Below are 10445 nucleotides of genomic sequence, written 5' to 3'. Positions count from 1 at the left end.
CTAGCCATTAAAAGAAATAAAGATACTTTAGGAAAAAAAGAAGTCAGCCATAACTCAACTACTAGGCAATAATGTGTGTATGTGTGTGTGTGTGTTTGAAACCAAAGTGTGCCAAACTCCGTGTGTTTCCTAGGTTAAAGTTGTTCAACTTGGGACATTATTGAGTATGGATGTTATCATTATAACTAGCCATTAAAAGAATAGACACAGTATATAACTTTTCAACAAGAAGCTTAAAAAGGGGAGTAAGAGAAAAATCCTAATCACGTGAAGCAGACAAGAAAGGAAGATAAAAACCCCAGAAAAATCCAGGGTAATAGGAAGTGCAAAATAAGATGTTAAAAACAAATACAAATATATAATCACAGTAAGAGTCATAAGAAGAGGCCATTCGTGGTGGCTCAGACCTGTAATTCCAACACTTTGGGAGGCCAGGGCAGAAGGACTGCTTGAGGCCAGGAGTTAGGAACCAGCCTAGATGACATGGTGAGACTCCTATCTCTACAAAAAAGAAGAATTAGCCAGGCAGATGGCATAAGCCTGTAGTACCAGCTACTCGGGAGCCTGAGGCAAGAGGATGGCTTGAGCCCAGAATGTTGAGGCTGCAGTGAGCTATGATCTCACCACTGCACTCCAGCCTGGGTGACAGAATGAGACACCGTCTCTAAAAACAAAAACAAAAACAAAAAGAAAGAAAGAAAGAAAGAAAATTAAAAATGTTAAAAGAATAAAATTGCAGTTAAAAGATAATTCCTGAACTAGATATAAACACAACAAAATCCGCCATATGTCATTAAAAGTGGCAAACATAGAACATAGAGAGTTTGAAAGTGCATGAATAGATTGGTCAGGCAAATACCTGAAAAAAGATGATACAGCTGCATGAGTACAAGATAAAAAGCAGAAAACATTGCATGGTGACAGATGGTTCAATTCACCAGGAAGTCACATACGTAATTTTTGTTTACACTTAATAATTAACCATGTCAGAATATATAAGGCACAATTCACCAGAACAATGAAAAGATATTGACAAATCTGCCCTCAGAAGATTTTAAAACATCCTTCTTAGTAATTGATGGATGCAACAGACCAGGTAACAGGCTGCAGGCAGATTTGTGGAACATGCTTAACAAGCTTGTTCTAAGGAACATGTATAGTACATTGTACCAAAGCACACATAAACCACCGGTAAAAATGGATCAGACATCAAGCCATAAGTCTCAAGCACACTTCAAAGCCTCAATTATCATGGACTTGGGTCATTTCAGTATCATACCAGCCAAGATTCCTATGATCAAACAAAATGTGGCTTAAATGTTCATTCTCCTGAGGACCTACTGTAAAATCTAAGTTCATATTCTATCATGTGACAGGTTAAATCATATTTTCTGTAAACTCTTCCAAACCCTGTGGTTTTTGTTGCAGTTGGCCTATTACATGGGTCTTTGCCCCAATGGCAGCATTATAAAAGAAATTATGGAGTTTTCATAAGCTGTGGTGTAGTATTACTGCCCTATATTATTAATTATACACTGTTCGTAATATATTATTATCCTTGCACTTCCTCTCTAACATCCAATTTCACCCCAGCTTTTGCGCTCCCCTCACCTCCAGTATCTCACTAAAATTTTCATAAAGGAATAAAGTTTGCTGCATTTTCAGGGTCAATCTAAATAACCCCACTCAGGTATAGCTGGTACTTGTAAAGACCTCTCAGCCAGACACCAAAGATTGTGTTCCACTTGAGTGAAAATCACAGGGTTGACGATTGTCATGAGAACCCTCTATTCATGGACTTGCCTGGTTCTATTTGTCAGTGTTTTCTTAACATGAGTGACTCCATTTTGATTCTGACAACTTTCATAGCTCTCTTCGCTGAACCTTTCCTGTATTGTCCCAGAGATCGGCATAATGACCATTATGTAGTCAGGTATCAGAAAAGCTGTGTTTTTCACATGGACACAAAGAGGGGAACAACATACACTGGGGCCTGTTGTGGGGGGTTGAGGGGAGGGAGAGCATCAGGACAAATAGCTAACACATGCTGGGCTTCGTATTTAGGTGATGGGTTGATAGGTTCAGCAAGCCACCATGGCACACGTTTACCTATGTAACAAATCTGCACATTCTGCATATGTATCCTGGAACTTAAAGTAAAACAAAATTTTTAAAATTTTTGTAAAAAGAAAAGCCATATTATTACTGTATCTGACATCAAAAGAACATGATATACTAAAACTGGAGAGTTACTGTTCCTGAGATAAAATTTAATGTAAAGCAAATTTACCTTCTATCCTATTTCAAGCATATGCTCAAAAAAATTAAGAACACATTGCCGGTTTTAATTAGTAAATATTTTGGTTTTAAAACTAAATTTGCTTCATTTTAAATTTCCATTTAGCCTGAAGGGGTGTCCAATCTTTTAGCTTCCCTGGGACATACATATGATGCACTAACACTAGCAATAGCTGATCAGCTAAAAAAAAAAAAAAAAATTGCAAAAAGATCTCATAATTTTTTAAAGAGAGAGTCTTGCCCTGTCGTCCAGGATTGAGTGCAGTAGCAAGATCTCAGCTCAGCACAGCCTCCACCTCCTGGGTTCAAAGGATTCTCCTCCTCAGCCTCTGGAGTTGCTGGGATTACAGGCATGCGTCACCGCACCTGGCTAATTTTTGTATTTTTAGTACAGATAGGGTTTTGCCATATTGGCCAAGCTGGTCTCGAACTCCTGACCTCAAGTGATCTGCCAGCCTTGGCCTCCCAATAGTGCTGGGATTACAAGTGTGAGTCACCGCGCCCTACAAAGAGCTTATAATGTTTTAATATTTGTTGGGCAGCATTCAAAGTTGTCCTGGGCCACGGGAGCCCATGGGTTGAGACAGCATGATCTACAGCTTACTTTTCCCCAAATATTAAAACATACCATTAATTACCTTCCTTAATTTTAAGAAAATAGCCTTTTAGCCCATCAGAAGCCAATTTGAAAGAGAAGAGATATAGGTAAAAAGAGCCTAGGATAAACTGGGCATTAAATGTATCCCTGAGGGAAAACATTCCAGATTGAAATATACATCAGTAAGATTGCTTTTACCTGGCCCTACATTCTTATTTACAGGGTACTTACAGCACTGTAATAATAGAGAATTCAAAAACTATCTGAATAACTATTTTTAAAATTACTGTTATTCAAGCATTAAAAAAGCAAAACCAGGCCGGGCGTGGTGGCTCATGCCTGTAATCCCAGCACTTTGGGAGGCCGAGGCGGGCGGATAACGAGCTCAGGAGATCGAGACCACATCCTGGCTAACACGGTGAAACCCCGTCTCTACTAAAAATAGAAAAAATTAGCCGGGCGCTGTGGCGGGCGCCTGTAGTCCCAGCTACTTGGGAGGCTGAAGCAGAAGAATGGCGTGAACCCAGGAGAAGGAGCTTGCAGTGAGCCGAGATCGCGCCACTGCACTCCAGCTTGGGCAACAGAGCAAGACTCCCTCTCAAAAAAAAAAAAAAAAAAAAAAAAAAAAAAAAAAAAAAAAAAGGCGAAACCAAAACAGCCTGTGTCCAGGGCTCCAAGCAATCAAGCAACAGGAATCTCAGAGAAAGAGATTGTCATGTTTTTCGTTTTCCTCTATTTTCCTGAAAATTCTGAAGGTCGCAGAGGTAGAGCTGAAAATCTAAGGTCACCAAGACTTAAGAAGGCATGGGATGGTGAAAGCTAGTTTTAATTATAGTGTTGACCTCAAGATCGACTGACCCAATAATCCTTATAGAAATGCAGTAGGAAGAACGTTTAACTTTTATTCATTTGCTGCTTGTGAACATTGATGCTTCGTGCCTGTTGGGGGGGGTGGGGCATAGGAGGCCTCTTGGCGACAGCGAGGGGAGGGAGCACGAAGTCCAGGGGGGTCTCCATGAAGTCCGGGGACGGCAGCGGGAGCTCTGGGTACTCCAGGGGCGGCATTGGTGGCTGTGGCGGCAGGAAGTAGTCGGGCGGGGCGGGGAAGACCCCGCTACCTGTGCCCTTGGCCTTGGGGGGTGTGGCGGGGCTGCCACTGGTGTCCCAGGACCTCTGCACCGGAGGGGGTGGGGCAGGCTGGACTTGGGGCCTTGGGGGGCCGGGGGTGCTCCTGGCTCCTGGTGGTTCCCGAGGGCTGGCTTCTTATCCTGCAACCAAGCGACAGCAGCATTTATTATTTTAAAGTTTTTGAAATTTTAATTTATTGTTATTAATTAATGGGGACAGGGTCTCACTCTGTCACCCAGGCTGAGTGCATGGCGCGATCTGGGCTCACCACAACCTCCACCTCCTGAGCCATCCTCCCGCCTCAGTCTCCTGAGTAGCATTCTTTATTCTTGACAAAACAGCCCCAGTGGACAAGACCATGCCATAGATATGTGAGGTCTCTGTCTGCCGCCTGGGGGCCCCCGTCCCTCAGTCACTGAGAATCCTGGTTGTTCATGAGCTCATCTTTGCTCTGGAATAGGGAAATGACTCTAATTGGCCTTTATTATTATTATTATTATTATTACTATTATTATTGAGAGAGAGTTTTGCTCTGTCGCCCAGGCTGGAGTGCAGTGGCACCATCTTGGCTCTCTGCAACCTCCACCTCCTGGGTTTAAGCGATTCTCCTGCCTCAGCCTCCCGAGTAGCTGGGACTACAGGTGCTGGCTACCACGTCCAGCTAAGTTTGTATTTTTAGTGGAGATGGGGTTTCACCATGTTGGTCAGGCTGGTCTTGAGCTCCTGACCTCATGATCTGCCTGCCTCTGCCTCCCAAAGTGCTGGGATTACAGGCATGAGCCACCGCGCCTGGTCTTTTTTTTTTTTTTTTTTTTTGTGACAGGATCTCGCTGTGTCACGCATGCTGGAGTGCAGTGGTGCAAGCTCGACTCACTGCAACCTCTGCCTCTAGGGCTCAGTGATCCTCATGCCTCAGCCTCCCAAGTGGCTGGGATGACAAGCATGTGCCACCATGCCCAGCTAATTTTTGTATTTTTTGGAGAGATGGTTTTTTGCCATGTTGCCCAGGCTGGTCTCCAACTCCTGGGCTCAAGTGATCTGCCCACCTTGGCCTCCCAAAATGCTGGAATTACAGGTGTGAGCCACCTCACCTGGACAGTTTACTTTTTCTCAACTGCATGAAAGTTGGCTGGTTCACCGGGTATAAAATGAGCCCTGTAATCCCTATTATGACCTGTGTCTCAGATCGTGATGAGATCAAATGAGATACATATATGAGTTCTGAAAAGAAAAATCACCAGCGTGCTACTGGTAGAAACCAGAATGCCAAATTTGGCTAAAGTCTATTAGAGGCATAGCCCTTCCTCTGCCAATGCTGGAATACATTATAATAATTTGTATTTAGATAATGAAAGGTCCCCAGGCAGCTGGATTGAATCCCTCTGTTCTAGTGATAATTATCATCCAATTTACATTTCATCAGGGTTCCAGTTTATTTCTTCCTCTGCTTAATAGTTTCTTACCACTGAAGATTAAATCTGCAAATTTTTTTTCTAACAAAGTGCCTTGTGATTTAGTTTCTATTTTATTTAGTTTATTTACTTAGCATGATAAGCTAATTAACTGGTGATGTACTTTTTCCTTTTTAAAAAATTTCTGAACAGGCAGCTTGGGTATTGACGTTCACATATAGTTAAGTGATTTCTATTCTGGGATTCTTTTATTTCTTTCAGCATTTTTAAATGCTTTCCTTCAATTGGCACTACAAAAATAATGAAAATAATAACAGCTGAAGGTACATTGCCTGAGAAGCGCAGGCTTGAGAAGATAATGAGAACATTAAAGAAATACAACTTTTACAGGCCTGCAGTGGTTGTCAAAATTATAAGAAGTTCAATAAATACCAAGATTTAGTTGTTTTCATGACTGACTGATGGACAACATGAAGGGGTGAAAGAAGTGAAAAACTGCTAAAGTGAAGCACCCTGCCTGTCCTAGCTGGGTGATATGCTATTGTCACAGTTATTTAAGGTTGTTTTGAATCACACATGAGAAATAGTCAACAGAATTTATACAGTCAACTGAGAGGTTCTGAACTAGATTAGTAACTAAATCATGATTATTAGCTATGATTTTAAGATAGATTTAAGTGAATCCTCATTGATCTATTCGGTTGAAAAAATGTTATGGAGGATGTCATACCTATTGGCTATTATTTTACAATGTATTTTCTCCTCCATCACCCTGGGGATGTATGCAGGACATTAATGGGGAAAATAGAAAATGCAATCCATTTTTATCTTTTTTTCTTTTTTTATGACAAGGTATTTATCTGTCACATAGGCTGGAGTGCAGTGGTGTGATCACAGCTCACTGCAGCCTTGAAATCCTGGGCTCAAGAAATTCAAACACCTCAGCCACCCAAGTAGCTAGGACCACAGGTGCAAGCCACCATACCTGGCTAATTTTTTTATTTCTAGTAGATATGAGCCCTTGTTCTGTTGCCCAGGCTGGTCTGGAACTCCGGAGCTCAAGCAATTCTCCTGGGGGACGGCTGGATGGAATGTATGTCAGCTGCTTGCTGGTTTTACCTTCCATGTTTCAGCATGTGCCTGGGCCTCTTCGAGAACAGCACTGACAGAATCTGCAGCCTGGGGCATCTGTCCATTGGGCTGGGTGGTGCCATTTATAGGTCCTGAGAGGGAGGAAGTGAGAAAAGATGAGTGAACAAAGAATTTTCAACATTCTAGAAAGTTAACCTGAAAATACAAAGCAGTTTACATCTATAAAGCAAAGAAAGATACTTCCTAGCTACTTCTTACAAAAAAATAAAAATAAAGACAAAGCAAAGAAAACAATTCACAGGCATGACGTGGTACACAAAACCTTATGAAAAAGCTGAGGTTCTGTGACAAAACTTTATATGAGATTCAGCAAAAGATTCCGGAAGGTGAGTACGGTATTTGATAAAGCCCACCGAGGAGGGTCTGGATTAACTGGGATTGTGGAGAGGAATAGTATGTTTTACTTTTGAAAATCTTTTGATAATTGAAGAATAAACATTGAAAGCCAATTTTCTTTCAAAAAAATTCCATTGTTGATTTCCCAAAAATGTATTTATCTAGTTTCATACCGTGCTGAGTACAGGAACAACTTTTGAACATTGTCCTTAACAAAGAATATATTGGGCTGGGCTTGGTGGCTCACGCCTGTAATCCCCACACACTGGGAGGCCGAGGTGGACAGATTACGAGGTCAAGAGTTTGAGACCATCCTGGCCAACATGGTGAAACCCTGTCTCTACTAAAAGTACAGAAATTAGCTGGGCATGGTGGCACATGCCTGTAGTCCCAACTACTCAGGAGGCTGAGGCAGGAATATCGCTTGAACCCGGCAGGTGGAGGTTGCAGTGAGCCAAGATCATGCCGCTGCTCTCCAACCTGGTGACGGGGCGAGACTTAGTCTCAACAACAACAACACAACAAAAAACAGATAAAAAACAACAACAACAAAGAGTACATTGGACACAGAAACAATAGACAGAGATTTGGGCAAAATGTGCGGGTCTCTGAAATAATCTGGAATTAGAGGTGGTTTTTTTTTTTTGTTTGTTTTCCCCGAAAGTCCTGGTATTATGACTTTATTTTCTTGCCTTTTAATTTGTCTTTTTGACACAAAGCTTGACTCATGGAAGGTCTGCAGTTGTTAGAGAATCAGATAGAGGAAGCTCTACGTTGATTTCTCAGCTCCTTAGAAAGGATCCCGCCAAGGATGGCTGCCTCTCCACACCGGGGCTGTTTCTCCTTCAAGTGAATTGCTGCCCAGCCCACACCAGAAGGTCTTCCGCTCCTCTCCCTGTGAATGCAGAGATGCTTTAGCCATGCTCAGCACCACTGTTCTGTTTAATATTCACAAACTGCCTGTTTATTTCTTCAACTAGTTTTCTAGTAGTTTGAGAAACCCATTAATCTACATGACAACTCAAAGAATGACTTCAGGAAATTAGAAAAAAAAAACAACAAAAAAGGGGAAAGTTTGGCTTGGTTCTGGTGGCTGATTCCTGTAATCCCTGCCTGAGGGGAGGCCAAGACAGGCAGATCACTTGAGGTCAGGAGTTCGAGAACAGACTGGCCAATTTGGTGAAAGCCAGTCACTACTAAAAATACAAAAAATTTAGTCGGGCATCGTGACCCACACCTCTAATCCCAGCTACTCGGGAGGCTGAAGCAGGAGGATCACATGAACTCAGGAAGCAAGGGTTGCAGCGAGCTGACATCGCGACGTAGCATTCCAGCCTGGGTGACAGAATAAGACTCAGTCTCAAAAAAAAAGAATGATACTCAGGGGAAAACCGTGGGAAGGGGGAGAAAGATAAGAGACTACAAATTGGATTCCATGTGTACTGCTTGGGTGATGGGTGCAACAAAATCTCACAAATCTCCACTAAAGGAGGTACTCAATAACTAAATACTACCTGTGCCAAAAATTTATGAAAAGAAAAATTAAATTTTTTTAATTGTGAAAATTGAGGGTCATACTTTCAAGTTACAAAGGCACATCTATTATGAGGCTTAATTATTCTAATGTTTAAAGAAATGAAGAGAACAACCAGAGTTTAAATAGAAAAGCTGTCAGATATTTCGTCTACAGCAATGAAACCTGTAGCATGCATTTTGTATTTTGAAACTTAGTTTTCAGCCAGCCTGGGGGAAGAAGAAGAGGAAACAGAACTGAGCATTGGGGTAGGTAGGAGGAAAGTAAGAAACCAGCTGGACACAGCAGGGAAAGAAGAAGGGGTGAGGACTCGAGGCAGAGCCAGTCCTCCTGCTTGGGGCCTGGGCATAGGAAAGCAAACTCCAGGCAGGAGGAAGGAGCCCCAGGCTGTGGATGCCTCTGGGGGAATTTTGGGTCAGCAACGGCCAGAGGAGCTCCTGAACTTAAGCAGTATCTGCCACCTCCCTACCTTTGGGTGTCTTCTGGTGTCCAATGTGCTGCTGTCAGGTCCCTCGCTGGCTCCCAAATTCGACTGGGCAGCCTCCAAAGCAGTGGAGTTGGTGCTACTGCTATCTCCACTTTGTGGATCTCAGAGCTGCAGGATGGCTTCTCCCACCACACCCTTAGCTGGCCCCATTTGTGGTTGGCATTGTGGGACAGCGTGTTCGGGGCAACTCTGCTCCTGTATATTGCGGGCTGCGTCTGCGCTGTCTGCACACTCATAGACGTCAGAGCCACAGGCTGGCTCTGCAGAACCCTTGTGCCGGCCCTGACTGGGGCTGGCTTTGGTGCACATGCGACAGTTCAGTGTGGTCCCCATGGGGCACTCCTGCTCTTCTTGGGCAGCTTGGGCCTTTGGTTGCCCCCAAGTGTGTAGAGCTCAACACCTATCGTCTCTTGCTGGCAAAAGCATTGCTAGCACAAGCAGTCCTGGGCCACGGGGCGGCACTGCGCTAGCAGCATGCACCCCATATCACCCCCATACTCTGAGCTGACTTGTCTGCTAAAAAATCCTGCCAACCTGTCCAGTTTATTTTAGAAAGGCCTGGATGCAACAAGCCTGAGAGCTGTGACTGGGGCAGGAGAGAGCACAGATTCATCCTCCTTCCACCACTGCCCAACAACTGAAGACCAACAACTGAAGACCACCAACTGAGGACCACCACCTGAAGAGAAACAACTGAGGGTACCAACTGAGGGCACTAACCGAAGGCAACCAATGAGGGCACCCACTGAAGGCCACCAAGTGAAGGCCAGTTGCCCTGCCAACCAGACCGCATCCTGGTTCAGAGGAAACAATCAGGTCCAGAATTCCCTGCATGCATCCCTACAGACTTGGAACTTGAGAGCACAGGCACATGGCTCACAAGGCCCCGCCCTTTCAGCGGCCCCGCCCCACCTTTCATTCATTGCTGGCTGCTGGGAACTTTCAGGTTTCTCACTGTGAAGAAGTTCCTAGGGATGATCACCTTACAATGAATGATGCTAAAATTACTGAAACCAAATCTGCTTCACGCAATGTCTGGGATTCATAAAACCCCCTTTCCCCCATAATCTCTGAAATATTAACAAACTAGAAATAAGAGAGATTTCTGCAGGTGCTTTCAGAAAAAAACTTTGCCATGAACGAAGCCTACTCTATAATATCAAGTAATATTTCATATATACACATATATAACAAATCCACATATGTCCCATTTACATTTTTGAAAATAACACACATGTTCAATCAAATTAAGAAGACTAATAAGAAATTTTCTAACATTTAAACACTAAGTACATCAGATTTTTCTAATGATCACTTTGATAGAGCAATTTAGAATCTGTGGTTTCATAACACCAAGACACCAAGAGGATTATGTAAGAGAAAACCACAACATAATACAAAATTTTCAATGTGATCATCATTTCTACTTTCAACTAAAAATTACCCAGTGAATGCATTGTGAACTGCTTTGTGACTCTGGTGATCTATTTATTCTTTCTG

At 43.0% G+C, this 10445-nt stretch overlaps 1 protein-coding gene across 1 annotated transcript; it reads right to left on the bottom strand.

The window, feature by feature from the left end:
• Positions 1-3773: 3773 nt before the first annotated feature.
• Positions 3774-9821, bottom strand: LOC103786587 (amyloid beta A4 precursor protein-binding family B member 1-interacting protein-like). Its single transcript, XM_055092507.1, has 3 exons — positions 7617-9821; positions 6556-6659; positions 3774-4164 (listed from the first exon to the last, which is right to left on the bottom strand). The coding sequence occupies exons 1-3, from the start codon at positions 7651-7653 to the stop codon at positions 3802-3804; spliced, it is 504 nt and encodes a 167-aa protein (XP_054948482.1). The 5' UTR covers positions 7654-9821; the 3' UTR covers positions 3774-3801.
• Between the last annotated feature and the right edge of the window lie 624 nt (positions 9822-10445).

Source organism: Pan paniscus, chromosome 8, assembly GCF_029289425.2.
Source record: "Pan paniscus chromosome 8, NHGRI_mPanPan1-v2.0_pri, whole genome shotgun sequence".
Taxonomy (NCBI): domain Eukaryota; kingdom Metazoa; phylum Chordata; class Mammalia; order Primates; family Hominidae; genus Pan; species Pan paniscus.
The sequence above is the reverse complement of the archived record's forward strand: the minus strand, read 5'-3'. Positions and strand labels throughout refer to the sequence as shown.

What these genes read in the sequence shown, in the direction of transcription:
- LOC103786587 (XM_055092507.1), bottom strand. Translation starts at nt 7,653, where the DNA reads ATGAGTCAAGCTTTGTGTCAAAAAGACAAATTAAAAG. An exon ending in TCAAAAAGACAAATTAAAAG is followed by an intron (nt 6,660 to 7,616) that starts GCAAGAAAATAA and finishes CCTCCCTCTCAG; the next exon opens with GACCTATAAATGGCACCACC. An exon ending in CACATGCTGAAACATGGAAG is followed by an intron (nt 4,165 to 6,555) that starts GTAAAACCAGCA and finishes GCTTGGTTGCAG; the next exon opens with GATAAGAAGCCAGCCCTCGG.